General features: G+C 32.3%; 1 protein-coding gene across 8 annotated transcripts in view; it reads right to left on the reverse strand.

Moving 5' to 3' along the window:
* The window catches only part of LOC108690011 (rho guanine nucleotide exchange factor 12), a 368,684-nt gene that overhangs the window by 43,917 nt on the left and 298,838 nt on the right, over positions 1-25,929 (reverse strand). For all 8 annotated transcript variants that reach the window (XM_018197048.1, XM_018197050.1, XM_018197047.1 and 5 more), the window contains 3 exons: positions 25,616-25,792; positions 22,897-23,117; positions 15,955-16,105 (listed from right to left, as the gene is read on the reverse strand). In XM_018197048.1, coding sequence (XP_018052537.1) covers positions 15,955-16,105; positions 22,897-23,117; positions 25,616-25,792 — 549 coding nt within the window. The remainder of the gene's footprint in view (positions 1-15,954; positions 16,106-22,896; positions 23,118-25,615; positions 25,793-25,929) is intronic.

A 25,929-nucleotide genomic window follows, 5' to 3' on the forward strand; every position in this document is an offset into this window, starting at 1 on the left:
AGAGAGAGAGAGAGAGAGAGAGAGAGAGAGAGAGAGGAGGGGCCCTATTATGAGATATACGCCTAATATGAGATAGCAGTGTTTCTGCTAAGCTAATAAACGCCATTGGTTCCACCAAAAATTTATTGCCATTAAATTGAAAACTATTTAATGAAAAATTCATTACTAGATCATATAGTCATTGTAAAAAAAGATTTGAGATGTGTTCAAGTTTCATTGAGATGAATCTTTAAATCTTGTTTATTATTTAATAAGTATTTGGCAATAAATTATTAATGTAGCAATAAAATAAGATCGTACTAACAGAAAAATATGGAATATTTTTGAATTATGAATGATAATATTTTTAAATGATAATGTTGAATTGCTTAATTACAGAAAAAAATTAGATTTAATAATCATAAAACCGTAAGGCACAAAAATCGTAATATGAGATACCCAAGATTTCTAATATGAAATAACCTATGCTCCTATAGTCATAGTGAAAATCATTACTAAAATATGCATTATTGTACAATAATAAAAAAGACAACCAGAAAGAATATCGAGTGCCTGTTTCTGCGATACTTGTTCCAACTGTCTGAAGATGAATCCTAAGCATAATACATCGCATACTCATTTTGCGCGCATACTGATGTCTGTTCATATTTTAGAAATATTAAATAAATTTTTTAATTGCAATATCGCACTTATTTATTGATTTCTCGGGACATTTCATATTAAAAGCACAATTTTTTTAACTTTGCGATTTGCTTGCTTTTTACGTTTCTTAAAAAAAAAAAAAAAAAAGAATTTGAGTTAAATTTTAAATAACATTATCTTCAAGCTTATTAAATCCTATTAATTTCCCTCAAATAAATTATTTTTTCAAATTATACTCATATATTTCTAACATTTACTAAAATGAACTCGGTATCTCATAATAGGAGCCTTTCCTCTATACAGGGTATCTCAGAACTCGCGTATCGCTAGTTATCAACGTTTTCTTCGTGAAATTTTAAGACGAAAAATCAAAAAGAGACAAGTAGAATTTGAAAGAGATATTGAAGTTGATGAATAGGCGCACATAAAATTCGTGCAGTTAGAGTCGACACAACCGAAATTGGCACGAGACATGATTTGTGTCAAAGCGTGTGTCTCATTACTATTTGCATTTGATTTAACTAATTAAAGTTAAACATTTTTTAAAATACATGTTTTAAAAATTTGAAAATTGTTTTCAAATTTTTGCAAAAAACATTCGCAAAATATTTAAAAACAAAAATTACTTATAAAACATTAATATTGTTAACGAATATTAAAAAGATTTAATGAATATCAAAATTATAAGTAAGCAATATTATAATTATTTAAAAAAGTTTATAAGCTTGCTTTAAAAATAAAAAAAAAATTTAATATCGGAAACCGAAACATTTCCTCAACCAATCACAACTATGACATCTACATTTTTTTTTGTCTTGTCTTAAGTCACGACTATGTTGCATTACGTCTCATTCTCTGCTATAGCCTTTATTCAATAACAAAGGATCAGAAGATAACAAAAACCCGGATTTACAAGACTAGATCTATCTAATAGTGAATGATATTAAGATGAAGAAAAAGGCGAAAAAGATTGGTCAGACGGAACTGAATATAAATCTGCAGAATCTGAACCTGAAGATGGATTACAAAGAAGCAAGCGCAAAACAAAATCACGTACATATTTATCCTATTACTATGTATTAACATTATCAGCGGAGAATTATATAAACGATGTACTTTGGAGCTTTAATGACATCAAGACCAAAAGCGACAAAGAAAACTGGCATAAAGCGGTTAAAAAAGAATTACAAGCAATACGTGTAAATAAAACTTGGACACTAATGGATTTACCAAATGGAAAAAGAGTGATCGATAAAAGAATACGTAGTTCGAATCAAATAGGACAACTCTCGAAAGGTTCATTATAAAGCAAGACTTATTATGAAGGAATGCTTATAGAGGTCTTGATTATATATAAAAAACGCACGCCCCCTCCTCCCTCCCCCCTAATAACTAGAATGACTACTGTATGGATTTTATTATCAGTTATTATCGAAGATTATCTGCTGAACAACTGAATATGCAAAACGCATTTTTACATAGACAGCTCAAGGAAATATTTATGAAACAACCAGATGGATGAACGATGGTATTTCGAAGGTACAAATGAAATAAAACTTTATAGCAATCATGATCAGATATCAGTTCATTATTATAGTCAGGAAAAATTTTCAAGAAAAACCTATGAAAAAGCACTGGCGAGGATTGTAGTGCATTCTTCGATATTTGAAAGCAACAATTGACATATACAGGGTGCGTCACCAAAATCTGGACAAATTTCAATTTAAATTTTCCGCTAATTCTCCGCATAAAGGTTGTTGGCGTTCGAGAAACCCTTCTAGTCATGTTCTCAAAACGCTACGATGTTAAAACCAAGTGCGTATAATCGAAGAGCCGCGATCATCGAAAGCCGTCGCGCTGGGCGCTCAGCAATGAAAATAATTCGGTTCTTTGGATACTCGAAATCAATTTATGATGTTATGGTAAAATATACGGCTTTATATTTTAATAGTCCAACGAAGGTTTCAGTATGCTAACGAGGAAGAGTCATTCGAAAGAACGTACCGCGAGGACGCTCCCACAGTCGTTGAAAGGGTTCAACCGCTGATTTCGGATGATCCAGGGCAATCGTTGCGAAAATTAGCATCGATTATTGGTGTAAACGAGCCAACGATGCGTCGAATTGCATTGCAATTGAAGGAGGATTTTATTTTCGATACAAATTGTACACATTAAAGATACGACAGATGTTCTCTGAGGCTGCCAGGATAAGCCAAGTTGCTCGTTGCAATCTATTGTGTTCTTTGAAAAACGAAGCATTGGGATGAATCAGGTTCTTTTCTGACGAAAAAATTTTTACTGTTGATGCCAAAATCAACCGGAGGAATAACCGATGACTTGCCTACAACTCCGAGGATGTCCCTGTTGTTGCCAGAACGAAATTTCTGGCCAATGTTCACGTGCTAGGTATTGTGTCCAGTGAGAGTGATATTATGCCACCACATTATGCCATCATGCCATCACTTTCTCTAAAAAAGAAGGAACTGTCACAAAAAAAGTTTGTACGTTCTGATGGATGTAGTGAAGTCATAAATGGAAAGTGTGGCGTACGGAAGGCCATATCTTTTTCAGCAGAATGGTGTATCAGCTCATTTGATTCAAAATTGGCTCTCAGACAACGTCGATGTTTTGATCTAAGGAATTCTGGCCTCCCAACAGCCCAGATTTAAATTCCTTGGACTATTACGGAGCGTAGTTGAAAAGATCACAAACAAGTTTCGGCATCCCAATATGACGTAACTGCTATTGAGGCAGCATTTGTCGGCATGGAGTCAGCGTTACATTACAGCGTGCGAACGCTTCAGGCCGAGAATAGAGGCCGTTATTCAAGTTAATGAGAAATATATCGAATAATTGTGCTCTACAGGGATCCCCCAAGTGCCATGTAAAAGAATTTTTTGTAATATTTAATTTTTCATTAAAAACATTTTGTTTAAAGAAATTGTTCGATTTATCTGGATTTTAGTGACGTATCCTGTATTCTTTCACTGAACCAAGATCTTGAATTAGCAGCTTAAGCAGATACCAATTGGACTAGCAATCTTGGTGGAAAATCAACAACTAATTTTTTGATCAAAGTATTCGGAGTTTCAGTGTACTGGTAACAAAGAAGTAAGCAACAGTGGCTTGTTATCTTAAAGAGGCTGAGCTCTTGTCATTGCAGAAGTAGTATGGAGACGAAATCTGTTAAGTAAATTGGGATAAATTGAACCTGTGGCAGTATTTGAAGATAATCAATCCTGCATTCATTTGTTAACAAATAAGAATCAGAGACTAAAAGCACATAAAAATAAAATATAATTTTGTAAGAGAGTTAGATGAATGTTATTAGAGCATAAAATATTTTTATAATAAATCAAATAGATTACGTTTACACAACTCAATTTATATCAAAGTTATAACATCGATAATATAACTTTGACGTAAATTGAGCCGTGTAAACGTAGTCATATTGACAAAAGTTTTATCTAAATAACATTCAATAATTACATTCAAAAATTAAGAGAATTTAAAATTAAAAGATTAATTCTTTTTTCTATTAGCGTTTTTCACTGGCAGAACTGTTGCACACTCAGTGTTGCACACACATTAAAGCTATTGTATATTAATCTAATCTGATTGTAAAAGTGAGAGATCTCAATTAATAAAATATCCAATGTATATTTTATCAAATACCATAATAACATGTATTAAGAATTTCGTAATTTAATTCATTTCTATATTTTTATTAAACGTACATATCTTTATGTCGATTTATATACAATGGCTTTAAAGTAATAAACACTGACTGCGCATCAGCTCTGCCAGTGAAAAACGCTATTAATAAATTACAAGTTATCTCATATATATATATATGGGGGAGGAAATATATATATATATATATATATTCTCTGATAAATCGGCCATCCCTTTGCCCATTTCAATTTTTGAGATAAAATTCTTTAAAAGAGCTTAAAATTTTCCTTGAAATGTTTATTTTTCGATGCTATATGGTGTTTTTGAAAATTCAAAATGGCGGATCCAAAATTACGACTAGAATAAAAAAAAGACATTGGAAAAATTAATGATATCATGAATAAACGTGCACAATGTGATATAGAGATCTTATCCATGTGCGTACGTGCATACGTGCGCAAAACAAATTACGTTGAAATCAATCCTTTAACACAATATCCAGTGATTATCAAGACATTTGAATACAAAATTTCAAATGATTATGATTCTTTCATTCTAAATACGAATAATTAATTATTCTAGAAGAAAATCTTTCTCACATGTTGTAAGCCCGACTTTCGGAACATCGATTTCATTCATTCAACTATTTAAATAACACGTAGAAAATTATTAACAAGCTCTAAACGGTTAAAAAGACCGTTGGTGACGTTGCAAAATATTAACATAGTTGACATTGTAGTAGATAAAAGTGGAATTGCAGTAAAGAAAAGAAAGAAATTATTAGGTGTGAGAAAAAGTTCGTGGCGTTTTTCTAATGCCATCTAACGGGAAAAATGCCACGAACTTTTTCCCCACACCTAATATCTGTCTACAATGTTTATTTCATTTCGGTCCGAGTCCTTGATCTCTATTTTATTGTATTTGAGTTCTGTTTTTGCGGAGAGTAAACATTTCATGTGAAATTTTAGAAGATACAGGGTGTTTCATAAATGCATGTTAATATTTTAGGAGATAAATCTATATCCTAAAATAAAAAACGTCATATAAATATATGTGTCCTACATATCTCGGTTTTCCAATTATGGATGATTAAGAAAATGTTCGAAATATCTGTCTTGTGCATCATATACTACTGTATGCCTTAGCATTGAGTTCAGTACTCGTTCAAAACTATCAGGTATATTCTTCGAATAGTCTTGAATTCATTTCGTATCTTTTCTCGTAGATCATCCATTGTCTATTGGCGTTGAATAGATTTTAAATAGTCTCAAAAATAAAAATCTAATGGATTGAGATTAGGAGATAGTGGTGACTATAGAATCCGCCTAGTCCTATCCATCGGTTTGCGAAGTTTGTTTAAGAATATTCTCACTTCAAGATGGAAATGAGGAGGCGCATTATTGTGCACAAGTTTTATCTGATAGCCAGGACTGCCGTGACTGCCTGAAATTCTATTCAATTTATCTTGATGGATATTGTTTGTAAACAGGTAACGTCAAAACGTGCTAACTGTATAATAGCATGTGTTGAAGGTGAGCATTTCGAACATTCCTTAATTACATAACTTGAATAAGATATGTAAGATACATATTCATGACATTTTTTATTTATTTTAGTACATAGAGTTACCTCCTAAAATATTGACATGTATGGTATGAAATACCCAGCATAATAAAAACTTCTATTTTTCAGCATAATTGTGTGCCTCATTGGATATCCAATCATATTCAAAGTATATACTTAACAATATGCGTACTTAACAACATGATGTCATGTGTCCTTGGACAAAAAAAAATGTTGATGAGCATCATCAGTTGTTTTACCGTTTAAAATCATGCATCGATTTTTCATTTTGTTTTCTATGACATATGATCTTTATATTGTATTATACTATCTTATGATGTCGATCGACATGTTATCTTCAATGAAAATATCACCGAAAGATGTACTTCATCAGACAAATTTTTCAGACAACATGCAATTTCTCCACTTAATGAGGGAATTAGAAGATAAAGCAACTGACTACTCGTACCAATACCTCGTATTCAACGACACGTTACACGTATACATTACATATAAACATCACGTATGTAGCTAACATCAAATATACAACACTTTATGATATTATATCGCAATTGCTAGAACGCTTTTCATTTAATAAAATTAATAATAAAACTATTGTTTAAAATACCTATTTAACCTTCCGTGAACCAGATGGAGTGTGCACACACTAGCAAGATGAATTTCTGTAACTTCTTAAAAAATACCGCGTGCATGTTGCCGGTTTTATGCAACTGGAAAATGCGTTGTAACAATCATATTGAATTATAGTATATTTATGATGAAGTATAGCATGGAATATGAAATCTCTCTGTGATTTTGCATCTTGTTCGCGGAGGGTTAATTTATCTGAAATTATTCCTGATGATTATAAAACTTTTTTTTTCAAAAGAGTGTTCAAATAAAGAACTCTGTTCTACTTTCTTTTATTTAAATAATAAAAACAAAAAATAAGCCAATTTCAATTGATTTTATTTACTCAGAATGAATTTGGGCAGCAAATAATAGATTATTACATCAGTATATCTTCTAAGTTTATCAAAGTTTTATAATTTTTTAAATGTTTTAATTGGAGACTAAAACTGGCTTTTTTGCAAATAATCCTAACAAAGAAAGGAACTCTTCCTCTAATTTTAATAAACTTTTAGTATGTTATTCTTCAAACAAAAATAAACGACACGTATTTTTTTACATGACCGTTTTCATTTAAGAGGTCAAACACCTCTTAAAAAAAAATCGGTTTCTTTTTTTCGAAGCGAATATCATCGAAATCTAAGAAACAGAAAAAAATGTTTGAAATGGGTTGCATGATTTCAAAATTTTATAATACTTTATAATAAAAAAAGAAAAAAACATTTTTTGAATTTTTCGTTTGTGTATCCCCATCACTTGACTTTTTTTTTAATTTCGATTTCTTTTTATAATAAAAAGAAAGATTATTTTAAGAATTCAGCCATGTATGATAGAGTTATTTTTTAAAGTATCATTTTTAATCGCGCATTTAAATCGAATCATTCGAAATGTATACGATAAAATTTTTTTATATGTATTATATTAATTATATATTGTTCAATTACACAACAACTGCACCGTTTACTATGTTAACAGTAAACGTTAACAGTAAACGTGCAGTTGTGTAATTGAACAATATATAAAATTTTCTACATTTCGTTTTAAGATTTGTATCTTATTTAATATTATTATAAATGTAAATAATGTTATAAATGTTAATAATGAATAATAACATACTTTCAGTTGATGAAACTTGCCTACTACTAAGTACAAAGAAAGTTTATGTGATCTAATTATTAATACATATTGCATGTGCACTATTCCACTAATGTTTCACTAATAAATGATCTTGCAAAGCGATAGCATTTTATACTATTGCTTGACAAACGATGTACAGTCATTGTGAGTGCAAAAAGTAATCATACAAAGATGTATTTTATAAAATAAAATCTTATTTGTAGAAAATAAACATTAATTAGCAATTTTATACAGAGTTGTAAAACTGTAATTCAATTAACAATTACAAATTACAATTACAATGTAATTCTTAAGTCAATTAATAATTATATTTTGTAATTATTAATTGCTGAAAACAATTAAATGAAGTAATTGCAAAAAGCAATTGTGAAGATTATAATTATTTCATTATTAATTGTTAATTGATTAACTGTAATTATAATTAGAATAAGAGCAATTAAGAGAGCATGTACTCCTAAACACTTACATCAAAACAAGACTTAATTTTGCGAATTTTTTGTAGAAAAACGGAGAGAGATAGAGAAGTAAGGTTTGTTAAAAAAGTATGATTGTAAAGATCATACTTTTCTCTATTTACCATTAAAATTTTATTAAAAAATAAAAAATGGAGTAGCTATTCACATACATCATATTTTACAAAACGAGGTTTGCAATGACCATTGCTGCTTGCACAAAACTCATCTGAAAGCAAAATAGCACAAGTTTTATAAAATTGAAACATAGATTTTGTGTCTGACGAAACCGTTTTTTAAAATATTGCGTTTGAGTAAAATGGCAGCTGATCAAAGTTAGCATAACGATTTTTCACAAAAAATTTTGCTCGTTTTTGACTATAAGAAAAAAACTAAAAAAAACCCTTCTTTGATCTGCGCGCGCGAACTTGAACTTATTGGAGATCTAAGATAATTCATATAAATTATATTTATTTTTTTTCTTTTTTTCTTTTTAAGTTACTTCTTTTTAATTTGCAAATGATGAAGATTCATTGCACACTAACCTGTAAGGTAACCTGTTTTATACCTATTCTTTTGTTATTGTCTCCCTGCATACCTCGCTTCGTTTCTGTAAAGCTCTTACCTCATGTAAAAAACTCTGTGAATAATAAAGCTAGAGTTTATTATTTGTCGTCTTTTTTCCGCATCACATTATTGGTTCAAATCATCCTATTAATTAACAAAACTGTTCTGTCGCATGCGCACCTATCTGTCGCCTGCAACGCGCTTGAACCTACTCATCTATAATTTCGTATATTATATTTTTCGCAAAATTGATTTATAACTGTACAAAATCCTTACAAATTCTTAAGATATACTTTACACATATGTAAAAAAAACTGTTAGGTATATGCCTCTTTAATGTTTTATAGAATATAAATCTTATTTTTAAGATCTTTTTCCGTAAACTTCATTATAAATAATCAGGATTGACAACGTTACTTTTCAGTTACTTTTTATAATAAACAATTTGTTGACAATGTTGCAATTTTTTATGATGGTAACGCTAACTAACTAAATGCTAAGGTTGTGCTCAAATTATTATTTCCAAGATTGTTACAAGTAACGCGTTACTTGCCAATCTTGGAAATAATAATTATAATTATATTTGTGATTCCACTGTAAATACAATTATATAACTCTTGGGTTATTTTTATTAAATTATTAAATCAATTATATTTAAATTGTGTGATCTATGTCCAACTCTATATTCAATTTATAATTTTGCCTGACATAATTGCCTGAAAGTAATTCTCACAAGGGGTCGAACCTGATGCGAGAAATCGCATTTGGATATGATCGATTACGATAAGGCGCACCCGCGAATTTTAAACCTCCACCCTTGCATTCTAGGTCAAGACTGGACCTCTAGGCAAAAGACATCCTGGATTGCATACAAATCCTTGGATTTTATAAAAGTTCCCCTATCTTCTTAGTAGCGGCTAAGGGACTTATGGCTAGTGGATGAATTAACAACAGCTATGAACAGCGATGAACTCTTCCTTAGTTGGAGCCATTTGCGCGTAGCAGTGTCTCAAGATGAGTGTTTTTATGACTTGTGTATTTTCTGTATCCAGTACTTTTAAGTTTAAATACATTTTGAAGGTATGATTTGAAACTACCATCTCCTAGTGTAGTGTTTCTCGTTAAGAACTTAGATATACGATTTTTATGATACGTTGCAAACTCGGGGGATCATCCGGGCAGGATTGTTGTTTTCCCGCTAAATGTTGATGAGAGTCGGAGTCTGGATTACTGGCCCATCAACATAGAGCTCATAACTCTCACTCTCGGTAGCGCCGACAACCGATAGCGCGGCTCGCTCTTTGAAAAGTCGCGCTCTGCTTCCGAGTGGTACAATGTTTGGTCGTACTAACTCGACTCATGGCATGTGCTTCCGCTGCATCAGTGTAAATAGTGTGAATAGCGTATATATTTTATAATACATCTCCTACGTTGTAAAGGTCTGAGGCATGTGTCGATGATCGTCTTAGACAAAGAAATTAATAGAATGGTTGAGGAACCTTCGGAGCATCTGAACCCCAAATACGTTAACGTGTCAAAGGTTTGCATGGCTCGCGTAGCCCGTGTAAGCTACGTCGCTGAAATAGAGATTCTAAACCGGTAATTACGGAATATCCTGATCCTGAAAAGACACAGTATCATTATTATTAGGAGGAAGGTCACATCTCCCTCCCCTACGGAGAAAACTTTCCTTAAAATTTCTTCTATGGATGGGAATGAGGATTCCTGCATTTCCATATCGGATACAGGGAATATCTGACTATGACGCGAGCTTTAGTAAATTGGGTAAAAAACGGGAGCATAAATCAAAGGGGAGCAATGCCTCGGAGATTCTTGCTCGTATGTCCAATATTAGATCTGGAAGATAATAAATTCGACAGAATAGACTTCATAAAGATCGCTAGAAAGAAGAGTTCTTCTAAGGGAACTTCGAAGAGACGAAGCTATATTATCAGGCGCACTCTCGATAATTCTTTATTGTCTAAAAACGGTGATTGAGGAAGTGATAGTTTTGTTTTCTGAAATGTTTCCTAAGATGTCAATTATGTCAGAGCTTTCTGCTATTTGGACTCCCTTAATAACACATAAAAGAAGATCACTTCAATCAGAAGAGACTTCAGCAAGGACATGATCGTGAATATTCATGTAGCTATGCAAGTGCTGAAAAAACTTATTCATGAGTTCGAAAAGGCTAGAGAGCCTACTACTGGCAATCAGTACCTGATTTTGAAACGTGAGATGTTAAACTTAGGCGCTAAATATGATGAGGAAATAAAACAGGGAATTAAGGGAGCAGATCTCCTGTTTGCGTGAGACTAATAGAAGGTTGGGCTCTCTGCAGTAGCTAGGCAGATTTCTTAGTACCCTGACGTGGATACTGCCTTGGCCCCTAGAGACCGTGATGTTTCCGGCCTCCTTCGGGGAGACTATTGTGAAGTTGAGAATGAGCTGGGATATCTAGTAATCTCCCTTTTGTCATCTCCCTATTAGGGACATATCGAAGGTAATTCCGGAAAACATCTTGAATATCTGGAAGAAGATAAATTATCGCTACTCCCTATCATTGCTACCTATGGTAGAGTGAGGGGCTCTGATGTGGGCAATTGACTATTTTTGATTGGGCCAAATAAGGGCGAAGAATGGATTACCGTTTTTGGAAAGAACAGGCGGAAGAGCAAGAAGAAAAAAAGCGGAGGTTCAAATAGGCTAAAATTAGATCGAAATATGATGCCTGGGACTTGGCATGCGAATGTGGGACCTGTTGCGTCGGCACCTGGCTCTTTCAGGGTCCGAGTGTACGTAGCGATCGAACGTAACTCGTCAGCGGATACTCATGATGCTGAGCAGATTCGATTTGCGGGGAAGGAGGATTTGCGATTATCGAAATCGGCGGCCGTGATGATCTGTTGCGAGAAGGATGGCCTTTCCTACTCTAAGGTAGTGGGACAAGCTAGGAGAAATATTTCCCTTACGGAGTTTGGTATTACGAATACTAAAATTAAGAAGGCAGAGAAATTCCATTGAGATTCCAGGTGAAAAACCCTGCCCTTAAGAGCAAAAAAAAATCAAAGATCAATTGACTGACCGTCTTAAAACGATATTCAAAAATCAGGATAAAGTTAAATTGATACGGCCGATTAGGAGACTAGATATTTTCGGTTATTAGATATATAAATCAATCTGTCACTCAAATCGAAATTGCGGAAGCCGAGGCGAGTTGCAGTAGCGTTTCTACTACGGAAGTTAGGATAGATTCTCTACGCCTTGGCAGAGGAGGAGAGGGGGTTAAACGTTACATGAATGCAATGCCCCATGGCATACATGAAACAGCGAATGGTCGTATATTAGATTCAGCTTGTCGTCGGCCAGGTGCGCCGACTGCAGTGTTATAGATGTTTTGCCGTAGGACATACCCAATGAAAGGAATAATATATGTGTAGTTGAATAATATCTCTTTCTAATTTCTGCCTTTTCCGCCTATAAACTGTTCATAAGAAGAAAACTATTAACTATGAAACATTGACTAACTATGATAAACGGTATTCATAGTCCGTTTTTATTTTAAAACTGTCTTAAATATAGCGTTTTAAGATATTAATATAGTCCTCGTTGAACTTATGACATCTTAACACTGTACTTAAGACAGTCTTAAATGCAAGATTCGATTATGAATACCAACTTGTTTCGTGAAATTAGTAATTACTGAATCTTTCTTTGTGCAAGATGGAGGTCAAGTCTAATTTATACCCACTCAAGAAAATTACTGATAGACGATTTTTTCCCAGCTAGTGTTCTGAAAAATTGGATTTATATCTTTTGAATTTTGCTATCTCTAAGGCGTGGGTCCCTTCTCTTGAAGGCCTGTCAGTACATATGTACGCATGTTGGAGGATTGCTTCGGGAAATCTCCGACTTTAGTATGCCTAGACGGCCTTTTGCCGAGTCAGTATATTAGTGAAATGAGGAGATCGCGGAATGTAAGAGGTGTCGAGTTCCCTGAGGGAAACTGTCAAGCTTGTCTTTTTAAAAAAGCCAAATAAGCTTGATATTGCCTTCTTTTCATATAAATTTAGATGCCTGCATTGCGAATCAGGCAAATTCGAGCGCGTCATCTGCGATAAATTGTAGCGGCACTTAGATGCTACCGGGAATATTTTGGATAATCAATTTGGGTTTTGAAAACACCGTCTATTCGACGCTATTTAGCGTCTGAGAGAACGGATGGAGAACGGCATGCGGGTGGGGGAGGATAGTATTGGCAGTGTCTTTAAACATAGCTAACGCTTTTAACTTGTTTCCATAATAGGTTTCCATCCGCAGTGCGCTAGAGGAGAAAGATGTTCTGAAATATCTCCGGTGCGTCCTGAGAGACTACCTATTTAATAGAAGTTTGTCTTACCCTTCAGGAGAATCGTTTTACATGCTAGATTATGATGTATTGAGTTCCACAAGGTTCGGTACTTGGACGAACTTTATGGAATGATTCCATTAGCGCTTGCCGATCGGATGTTCCATAATCTGTTATGCAGACAAAACTTATTAAGGGTTCCTCATTTGAGAAGCCTCGTATGTGGGCGGAACTGGGTATGACATTCCTGGCCCAAACTATCGAGCGCCTGGCGCTGAGGGTGTCCAAAAGACTGAGATAGTTGCCTTCATAAGGAAGGACATTCTGGAAGCGACCCTTCGGTGAAGAAGACGGTTCTATTTTAAGTACCTGGACTTGATCCTGGACTTGAGGTGGGCCTTCCGAGAGCACTTTCGCCTCCTTTTATTGAAGACTTGAGGAATGGCTGCCGCATTGAGTAGGAGTAATATCGGAGGGCCAGGAGAATGCAGGCGTAGAGGCGCAGGTTGTCGATTCTCTATGGTTTCCATTTGGACGCAGGATGTGAGGGACGACTGCGACATATGCAGAAAAGTTGGTCAACTCCACATCTTTCTCTACGAGTGATCAAGGTATAATCGTGTCACAAGAGTCACATTCTGTCTAGAATAATGTTTTAGATTCCAGGCTGGTTTAGTGCACTTATTTACAGAGAAGCGCGATTCTAAATGGATGAATAGCGCAGGCTCTCATAAAGGAGATTCAATGCGGACGCTCAGTGGTTCGCTGGGAAGGATATCTATACGATTTTCTATGCCAGGGGGAGGGTGGTGCGTGATGCCCTCACGCCCATTTTGAGGAAATGACTGGGGAGAGCTCATGATGATTTTACATACTGGACCACTTAGATCCTCACAGGTCATAGGTAGCTTTGAAATCTATCTTTACGAAATTAATAAAACTGGATCCCCGATATGCGCGTATTGCAGGGCAGCTATTGATATAGCTAAACACACTTTTCTCTTTTGTTTCTCATGGGCAAAAGAGAAGGAAGCCCTGTTCGGGGTTTTGACTTGGGATCTGTCAACAGAAGTTATTTGGATGTAGTGAAAACCATTGTGGTTCTTTCTCTAAATGGATTGCATCATCTGATTTTGCGAGTCCGTGATGTGAAGCGAGGAGTCAGCGGAGAAGATTCGCCAAAACGAGGCCAATCGCCTCGCGCGTTGTCTGAAGACTCGTTTCGATTTTGACTCAACGTTAAATCGTTTGTTTTTGTATATAGTCTGTATATAAAATCTAATTTAGTTAGTTAATTAATGTAAATTTGGATGTTTATCCGGAATGTTTCTCGTGGACATTCTACTTCAAGGGTATAGAATGGGCATTTCCTGAAGAAATGCTAGGTAAACGGTTCCAAAACCGTTTGCTTCCTTATCCGAACTGCATAAGGGGGAATTTCTTAGCAGGTAAATGATAACGTAAACAATAGTATCTTTTACAGTACTACTTTACGATGTACTAATTCGAAACTCGGATGTTTACCTACCTAGGGATGATCTTTGTGTCCCTAGATGGTCGAGTTCAAAGATTTTTCTCCTCACAAACAAAACACAAAAAAATTATGAAAATAATCATATGCAATTATAATTATAACTGTAATTGAATTAAATATAATTGTGACTCAACATATATTTTAATTGCAATTATTTTAATTGCACCGTAATTGTAACTACATTGTAATTGCAATTAAAATAATTACAATTATAATTAATTACATTTACAAATCAATTATGCCCAATTCTAATATAATGAATACATTCTGCTTTAACCTAACAACAAGTTTCGTATGTAAATTTTAGAAACTAAATTTCTTGACTGTACTTTTTGCACTGACTGTATGTCTACATATACGTATATGTGTACTAACTTTATAAATATGTGATACATTCTGATTTATTACTATGTGCATAATGTATCATTTACTTTTTCCTTTATTTATCATTTCATAAATAACAAATAAATGATATATGCACATCATACATAAACGGAATACACTTATTTATATCATCGATTATTTACATCAATTGACTTTCAATTATCTTGCAATTCGATTCTCCTCCTTCATTTTAAATAAAGAAATACGATTTTTTATTAATTCAATTTGTATGTGAAACAATAAATGTAATTCATATAAGTGGGATGTACTCTATACTTCGTTTTACAATTACATAATGACTTTCGATCTTGACACTATCTTATTCAAACATTATACAAGTGCTGTATCCAGCCGTGTCTTATATATTTATATCTATTTCTGAAATTCTATTTCCTATTATGCGAAAATGCGCAGAACGTGCTGCATGAAGGAGTATGGACATAAAGGCACGCACATAAAGACGTTTTTAATTATTTCTCAAAAATGATATTTTGGAAAATAATTTTGTCATACGTGATTAATTCATCTTAAAATAATCTTTCTTTTTATTATAAAAAGGAATCAAAATTTTTTAAAAATCAAGTAATAAAGATAAACAAATAAAAAAATTTTATCGTTTTTTTCTTTTTTTTTATTATAAAGTACTCTTGAAATCATGCAACTTTCATTTCAAATATTTTTTTCTATCTTACAGTTTCGATATTTGCTTCGAAAAAAAATCAATTTTTTTCGAAGGGATGTTTCCCTTCATCCCTTAAAAATGAAAACGGGTACGTATAAAAAAAATACGTGTCGGTTATTTTTGCCTAAAAAATAACATTCTAAAAGCGCATTAAAGTCGAAGGATGACAGTTCAGGCTCTTTCCTTATAAGTTTTCTAAGATTGTTATGTGATTACACAAATTTAGGAAATAAGGATTCTAAACGGTCAAGCTAGAGCTTTCTTTAAGTACTAAAGATCTAGCTCCGTTTAGAATCCATATTTTTTGTAAATTATAAATTAAAGAAAATGAAGTACAAACCAAGCATCGTTTGTGTGTGAGTTGTCGTGGTCATTAATTCCGAAAATTCACGACGTTGTACCTCAATATCAAGCGCGTGTATACGTTCCCTGCTTCTTCGCAATTCTTTCCGCAGCTTCTCTCGTTCTTCTTCTCTCTCTTTTACAATCTCCTGCAATTTGTCAAAATTTAACTTAATTTTAGAAGAAACAAATATTGAAATATTTCTAAGGACTAAAACTCTTATTATAATTACATTTTTTTAGCTTTTTACATTCATATATATATATATATATATATATATACACAAGATGTTTGGAAAATAAATGATAAATCCTACGCATAGGAGCAGAATGGATTGAGAAGAAAACTGAGAAGAAAAATCCTTTATCATTTTGCAATTTTCGCAATAGTTAACGAGATATTAATTAATAAAGATTGCCAACAATTCATCTTCAATAATTTTTTACTCAAATACTAACAGAACTTTACAGAAAAACTGCAAGAGACAAAAATTGTATATTTATCTTCTCATAGAGCTCCAAAAATTTTTAAAGAATTTTTTCAGAATTTTTTAATACCATATTTTCTTATGTTGTTAAAAATGAGAAAATGTATTAGATGTACAACTTTGCTTCCGCTGCTTTCCTATAGATGGCTTTAGCGGTAAATGATGGTCGAAATAAATAGATCATAGACGTCATACAATAAACTTGGGCATCTGTCAACATAACCCCATAGAAACATTAGTCGATTTGTGTCTGCATCATAAAGTTATTCTCGATTGAAAATGTCAGTTTACGAGCCAAATTCTCGTTATTTGCGGGAAGTTTTAATTTTTGCTTCAATATGAAGAAATCTGCGGCTGAGACTCATCGAATGCTCTCAAATACTTATGGTAAGGCCGCTATTAGTGAAAGAACGTGAGTGGTTTCAATGCTTCAAGAACGGTGATTTTGACGTCGAAGACCGGCATAGCGGTGGAAGAGAGAAGGTTTTCGAAGATGCAGAATTGGAGGCATTACTTGAGCAAGACTCGTGTTAAAATCAAAAACAATTGGCACGATCATTGGGAATGACTCAACAAGCCATTTCAAAACGTCTCAAAGCCAATGGGAATGATTCAGAAGCAAGGAAATTGGGTGCCGTACGAATTGAAGCCGAGAGATGTTGAACGGCGTTTGTTTGCTTGTGAACAGCTGCTTGAAAGGCAAAGACGGAAGAGATTTCTGCATTGTGACTGGGGACGAAAAATGGGTTCATTACGATCGCAGAAAATCATGGAGAGTTCCCGGCCATGCTTCCACGTCGACGACCAAACCGAATATTCACGGCTCCAAGGTCATGCTCTGTATTTGGTGGGACCAGCTCGGCGTAGTGTATTATGAACTGTTAAAACCGACTGAAACAATCACAGGCGATCGGTATCGAACGCAATTGATGCGTTTGAACCGAGCATTGAAAGACAAACGGCCGCAATACAACGAGAGACACGATAAAGTGATTTTGCAGCATGACAATGCTCGACCCTATGTTGCGAAAGTGGTCAAGACATATTTGGAAACGTTGAAATGGGAAGTCCTATCCCACCCGCTATATTCTCCAGACGTTGCTCCCTCTGACTATCACTTGTTTCGATCAATGGCACACAGCCTGGTTGACCAGCACTTCCGGTCTTATGAAGAAGTAAAAAATTGGATCGATTCGTGAATAGCCTCAAAAGATGACCAGTTTTTTCGACGCGGGATTCGTACGCTACCCGAAAGGGAGATGGGAAAAAGTAGTGGCCAGCGATGGACAATACTTTGAATCATAAATATATAACCAGTTTTTTACAATAAAGCCTCGAATTTCGGAAAAAAACGGCGGAAGCAAAGTTGTATACCTAATAGTATTAAAATGTAGTATTAAAAAGTTAATAAAAAATTCTGAAAAAATTCGTAGAGTTCTGAGAAGAAAATAAACAATTTTCATCTTATGTATTTCATCTTATGTGCATAGAATGTATAATTTAAATGAACAAATACAAAATTATAAAAACAATGATGTGATTTTTTTCAGTCACTGATACTTTACGACATTATGACGGAAATCTTGCATCCTTCGGTTTGAAAAGAAAAACATACATAAAGACATTAATTAATTTACTGTTAAGTAAATTTGCAAATGTAAATAAAAAACTACCTGACTTTTGCACAGAATAGTTCATCGGATCTTAAAACGATTGAAACGCAAAAGAGATTCGTGCGGGAGACGAGATGCAATGAATTATATCAAAAAATTTAATATTGACAAATATAGATTTCTCTCTCTCTCTCTCTCTCTCTCTCTCTCTCTCTCTCTCGTCCTATTGCTCATGTCCAAGCGTGATGACTTCTCTCATATGCCTGTGGTGCATACGCTGTTCGTACACAGTTTCATATGGGATTTACAATTTAAGTCGATTCTGAACGACGAAGTTTTTGTTTAGAGAAGTGTTCTTGGCAAGAATATTCTCGGAGTTGCCGCTTCCTTCCGAGAGGAGAACGAGTGTATGAAAATAATTTGGTTTTACAGGGACTCGAGAAATCGGGATCTCTAGCATAGCAGACTAGTGTGCTGTCTACTCTGTCATACTCGTTCTCACCAAATACAGATGGAACTTTATTAATTCGTGAATTAAAACTCGTGAAATTGCAAATTACAAGAAGGTTTCCGCAAACTATGTTTCGATGCGAAATCCGATAGCCGGCCAGAAAAACAGTAATGAAATGCAATATATGTATTGTAAGTGTCGTGCGTAGCATTTTTGCTATTTCAATATACTTGTGTATATATGAAGAACACGGTCTAACCACAATATATATAGTAGCGCAACTCTTTATCGGCCTTTGATGCTAGTGTTTCCCAAAATGAAGTGCGCATAAAGCGAAATAAGTAAGTTCCTCAGTAGCACCATCTGAATTTCTTAGTTGCTCTCTCTCTCTCTCTCTCTCTCCTCCCCTTTCTTTTTTTCTCTAGGTCGTTTATACATAAAAGTTTAATCTAAATGTAATAAAACTAAAAGAAATAGACTTTATCTTTGCTCATATTCTAGCCGTTTTTCTCGCAATGCAAACAAATCAATTGTAGCCGATATCAATCGTAATGGAATCGCCAGTTTCAGCAGTTCATAATAAACAAGATCCTTTTGGTTCCACCAGATACAGAGCATGATCTTCGGACCATGAATGTTCGGCCGTGATTTTGATGTTGAGATCGATTGACCGGGCTTAGCGTAGTATTTTTTCTTCTTTGGGGTTGTCATAGAATATCCACTTCTCATCTCCAGTCACAATCCGATACAAAAAACCTTTTCTCTGTTGTCTTTGAATCAGCTATTCGCAAGTGAAAAATCGCCTTTCAACGTCTCTCGGTTCCAGTTCATAAGGCACCCAATTTCCTTTTTTTTTTTAATCATTCCCACGGTTCTCAATCGTATAGAAACGGCTTGTTGAGTTACCCCCAATGATTCTGCAAGCTCCTCTTGCGTTTGACTCTGATCTTCTTTGAGTGCCTCTAATTCTTCGAATTTTTTTGGCTGTCCAGAGCGAGGCCTGTCTTCAACACTGAAATCTCCATCCTCGAAACCATTCCCTACATGATTTATCAGTTGGAGCAGTGTCACCATAAACTTTAACAAACATTCAATGGGCTTCAGCCGCACTTTTTTTCCAATTAAAGCAGAAAATCAAAACCTCCCGTAAATACTGCTTGGTTAACACAAAATTCGACATTTCAAATGACACAGTAAAAAATCAAGGTTTTTGTATAAAACTCAAAGCGATATAAACTGAATTATTAGCAGATGTTTAACCTCTTTGAAATCGCCAAAATCAACTGTCACTATGAACCATTTACAACAGTTGGAGCTATCTTTAGGGAAACGGACCGAACTAATTTGTATTCCTAATACAATTCAATATTTTTGATATATTCATTCAATATTAATATTATTTATAACGTTATTTCATAACATATCAATATCATAGAAACCTCCAAATCAGTGACAAAATTCATAATGGTGCATACATTAAATACAACATATTTGAAAACATTCTTTCTAGTCATGCGCTTGATTTCAAGCATCATTTCATAACTCATTGGCCCTGTTTAAAATTTTCTATAAAAAACTACAGGAACATATAAAATTTGTATAAGTTATTATAATCAATATTTGAAAAATGCATATTACGGTCGAAGCTAGATCTTCATTGCTTTAAATAATTCAATCTTGAATTACTAATATACACTATATATATATGTACTTGCATATATATCATATTGTAGTCTTTTTAGAACTATGCGCCGAATTGTTTTTTCGGACTATCAACGCAATTAAAACTACTCTAGTAATCGTGAATTAAATTGACAACAAGCAATTTAATTTGATGCTACCATCAAGCATATTAAAGATATTAATATATTGAAACTATTAATAAATTTATTGCGAAAAATATTACCTCGATTTAAATTTATTTATTAATTTAAGCGTACTTTCGGGCAGTTAGTATAAAGTTATACATTATATATAATTTTGCAACAAATATTGAAATTGTTAATAATTAATATTATGTATCAATACATAATATATTTGTATTTTTCTCGTGTTGTGTAAGTTAAATCTAAAATTTACATTCTAAATAAAGCAATAATCAATTACAGAAGCAACGTTGATAATAAGTTGATAATAAGTAATTAATTGTTATTATAACAATATAATTATTTATTTACTTTTTAATTTGTAGTCATTAATAATATTCTGCAGCATCGGGAGCTTTAAAGATGTTTTCGAAAAAGCAATTGAAGATACTTGTTCATGACAAAGAATATTTTAAATTGATTGAACAACGACGCTTCAAGATCTATTTCCTTTTCTTAACATATGTTCTGGAAATGGTAACAAAAATCAATTTAGAATTTGAAAGCGAAAGCCCTTAGTTATTGTATTTATTTGAAAGGGTAACAGATATGGATAAGATAATTTTAAAATCTTTTATAAAAAAAAAGACGATTAAAAAAAAATGTATTTGAAAATGACATTTTTGTTAAGAACCCGGATAATTATCTTTCACACGATGAAATGTATTTTGGTGCCAAAATTGATGCTTTCCTAAAAAAAAATCAAAAATTAAAATCGAAAAAAGAAACTTTCTTGATTTTAAATTGATAAAACTGACTTTTTATTGTACATAAAACTCTATAAATTAAAATGCGATTCAATTTTAATAACCCTTATCTGATATTTGCCACAAATTTTACTACACAAAATACATTAAGTAGACATATAATGTCAATTGCAGAGTTTGTGATCTTATATCCATCATTAGACATTAATGTTGAAGATGGTTAACATTGAATGACAAAATTTATATCACAAATTTCCATGGAATATATACCAATCCTACAATCTCAATCCTGCAATTTTGGAATATATCAAGTAGATAAAAGTAAAAATCCAAATGTAAAACCAATGTTTGAATATTTAATGGCTTATAAAATATGTTAATTTTATCACATTTATTTATACTACAGAGATTTTTACAATTAAATTTGGTAAAGAAAAAATTGCGAAATAAATTAAATATTTTAACAATTGCATCAGTTTTGGCAATTAAATAATTAAAATATATATAATACAATCGTAATTAAAGTTTTTATTACATGCTCGTATAAATTGCTAAGCAATAATAAATTAAAATAAAAGATCTATTATACAAGGGCAAATCAAAGTATTTTACAGAACAAACTTAGAGTATTTTTGTTCAATTTTTACTCATTGTTAGTTTAATATTCAAAGGCGTGGTTAATTTTTAATAAAAGATATTTGAGATGTATAAAATTTTGAAATTTATAGTCTTCTATCGACTAACAAAAAACTTGACAAACGTAATCATTAATATCATCTCAAAGCATAAACTTTCATATAAAAAAAAAACTTTTACACTGATTATTATACGAGAAATAATTTAAAGTAACTCCTGATTTTTATGATTTCGGCATGATCCTGCCTGCGTGCGTGCGTGCATGTACGCTCGCGCGCATGCGTCATGTATGCATGGTACATGTACGCATCATGTATGCATGGTATATGCACGCGCACGCGTCATGTATGCGTGATGTGCACACGCGCACTTGCACGCACACACATGATACACAAAGTTCAATTAGCAACCTACTCGTGCGCATCGGATAATGCTAATGCTGGCGGTAGTTAAACAAAAATACATAGATAATTTTGATACGCCGTATCTCCGCATCAAAAAATCGTATCAATCATTTTTTTTAATTTGCAAGGAATAATAATTTATGATAATTAACATAACATTTGTAAAAAGAATTCATTCCACTCCACCGAGACTGTGTTCCACTTAACATTCGCAAGCATCATTTGTCCTTGTTTAATATTTGAACGATAAAGATGAAATAATTTCACGAGCATTGTGAGCGTTAAATGGAACGTAGTCAGAGTGTGTCAAACTATGCATTCTTTTTGGAGATATAACACTTTCTTACTTTAAATAAGATTGTAGATAGAAATAAGAATGAATTCAAAATGAAAATCATCTTAAAATACAGATTTTACTCTTGAGAATGAAAAAAAATTTTTAAACGTCCATTATTCATGGAATTACGCTTACTTGACGTTATGAAAAATTATAGTATAAATTTATGTTGCAATAATTTTGTTGATAAGTGTAATTTGCTCCGTAAAATTCTTTTCTAATTTTTATTTTTACGTTAACTATTCGCTAAGTAGTAATAATAGTAAGTAATAGTTTAAAAAGCAAAAATTTACTGAGAAAAAATGATCCCCTAATTTCTTAGAGTATATAATTCTAATAAATACAAACTATTTGAAAATTTGTTGTGTTTTATAAAGTCGTCAACCCCCAATATCCTTCAATCTGAAATATTCTATAAATAAATAATGACTATATTTACCAAGAGTTGTGACAGTTGTGAGAGTTGGGATGTTAGATAATAACAGATCGGCTGCAACATTCCCATGACTGATTGTTGAGGATGCGAATGATTTCGAAACGATGGACAACCAGTAGCTTCACACGCAGAAGATGATAATGTCGATGATCCACATGACGCAAATATTGTTTCCGTCTCACTTATATTTAATGAAGAATTCAGCATTCCCATCAGCTGATCAGCTACAGACAAGAGTAAAAGAATATATATATACGTCATATTATATATGTAAAGTTATTCCATAAGTAATTGTAAGAAACAAATTTTATCAATTTTTTGTGTAGTTGTCATAATATAAATGCAACATCAACTGCTGGTTTCTACCAAATTATGTAAGTGAGGAGAATGGGGTAAATCAGATCTATTTGCAGTTTTTGTTATCTACAAGACGTAAATAAAGTCCGATTGTAAAACCGAAGGTGCCGTTGGAAAGTCATTTATTCCCTTTATTTTTGCTTTAAGCCATTTTGACATATCTCTCACCTGTATTGAACTATAATGAAAAATGTAAAAATATTTTTTAAGGAAATATTGGTTTCAAATCAGACCAGCCTCTGGTCCAAATCAGACACTCCTATTTTTATGGACTTTTAGATGGAATTTAAAAATATTTTAATTAATTTTTGTTAGTATTGAAATCGTAAGTAAAAACGAGCAATTTGACAGTCGAAGATAAAAATTTTATTCTAAAAAAAAATTATAGTTTATATTATTAGAATTGAAATCAATAAAACTCAATTAATCTGAGTTTGATTTAAATGACTCATGACATTGATTTAATTCCTTGGACCAGATCTGGTCAGCCGATCACTAATACCAGATCTGTAAGATATCTATTGTACTGTAGATCCGATTTGAACACCTAAAAAGAGGTCCGATTAGACATCCTTTCGAACTTTGGAACAAATTTTACAATAAATCACAAAAAGAATCACAAAACGCTTGATATTTTTAAATTCTACATTCTTTAATTACTTTTCAAATTTTTAACATCTTTTAAATGATTTACAAGGATTTTTTTTTTTAAATTTTCGTATGATGGCTGAAAATATAATAAATACATATAATATTTGCGTCTATTCTATGAATGTTATGACAAAAAACTATCAAACTGCTGTCACATGTTCGATGTTTTATAAATATTTTACATTATAAATAGCACGCAAATCTGCTTGCCGTATTCATTTAAATTAAAAAGATCCCTTTGAAACACAGTCCGATTTAGGTCATTCTTTCCTACAATTTATTATGTACAAAATATCTCTTCTCTTTTCATTTCTCTTCCAGATTAAATAAATAACAATTTTTAATACCAAAGTATATACTCAATTCTTGAAAAAAGTTTAAAAATTTCTTTATTATTGATATTCTATTCAAATTTGCAAATATTCAAATACTTTTTTATGTAAATTTAAAGTAAATTTGATTATTCAGAATTCTTAATATTCATTTTTTATTTGTATAATCGTAGAGTAAGATCACTTATTTGAAATATTAGATTTGAAAAAAGTAGCAATTTCTTTAAAGTAAGCATTTTATATAAAATATTCAGTTTCATTCTTATAAAAAATATGATTAGAAATTCGTAAACATATTAATTTATACTAAAACAGAAAATTAGCAGTAAAAAATAATTAAATTTGGGTTTAGTTTTAGTAATAAGCTAGGTTAAGTTTTGCAATTAACCACTATTACTACTACTACTACTACTACTACTACTACTACTACTACTACTACTACTACTACTATTATTACTACTACTACTACTACTACTACTACTACTACTACTACTACTACTACTACTACTACTACTACTACTACTACTACTACTACTACTACTACTTCCCTCTCTTCCCTTCTTTCTTCCCCTGAACAGAAAGTTACATTTCAAATAAATTAAATGTGTATAAAAATGGAAATAAATCTTATCTGGAAATTTAAAAAATCATGTAACTATTTTATGTTATAAATACAATTTTGTCAATTAGAAATAAAATCATTGAAGAGATACTTTTGACAAAAATTTCTTTAAATCAAAATATTCAAATTTTTCTAAATAAAAGAAATTCTAAGAGAATTTCATAATTTCGCAATTATTACGAGTAACAGATATTATATTTTAAATCTTTTATATTTATTAGTTATATACTTCTAGTTAACAATATATAAACAATAAATTTAAAAGATATGTAACAATTAAAATTGCACTAGATAATACCGCATTCCGGAAAGTATCCGGAATGCGGTATTATCTGATCGAATAACATTAGTATATAGAATATATTCGGTTGAAATTTAATGTCATTAAAATTTTAACTGATTTTTTTCTTATATAAATTCTAGAAATAAGTATGCATATTCGTGAAGCTATAATATTTTACACATTGGTGCAAAATTACAATCTTTTTCTCTATAAAAAAGACTTCTTTTTTAGAAGACACTTTCTCGGAATCTGGTCGGATAACAGAAATTGTCTTCTCGGATATGTTACATTCTGTCCGAATATCCGATATCTGGTATCCGATAATTTTACGATCCAATGCTCTAATAATAATATATTTTTACTTTAATATTATAATACAAGTCCAATATCATATAATGAACTTTATTAATTACAATATTATTACTAGAACTAAATTTACTTTTTAGCACTAATAATAAATTTTGTACTAGTAAATACTTTGAGTAATAGCAGCAAGTATCAATTCAGTAGGTTCCTTTTCCACAGTGGATGGTTCAGATGCTATGTCTGCCACATGTTCAAAATCTTCTTTAGGAATATTTAATATATCCGCCATCAATAATTGCTTTTCGCGCAGAGCTTGTTTAATTATTTCATCCTTACGCCTCAGACATTCTGAAAAGTTTCAAATACGTTCATAATTTATTTTTGCTATTATATAAAAATTTATTTTGTTATCACGCAAATTGTATCTCATTTCAGTAAAATCATAATATTGCAAATTCTATGATAGATTCAATATTAAAATTATT

This window comes from Atta colombica, unplaced genomic scaffold, assembly GCF_001594045.1.
Source record: "Atta colombica isolate Treedump-2 unplaced genomic scaffold, Acol1.0 scaffold29, whole genome shotgun sequence".
In the NCBI taxonomy this organism is placed as follows: domain Eukaryota; kingdom Metazoa; phylum Arthropoda; class Insecta; order Hymenoptera; family Formicidae; genus Atta; species Atta colombica.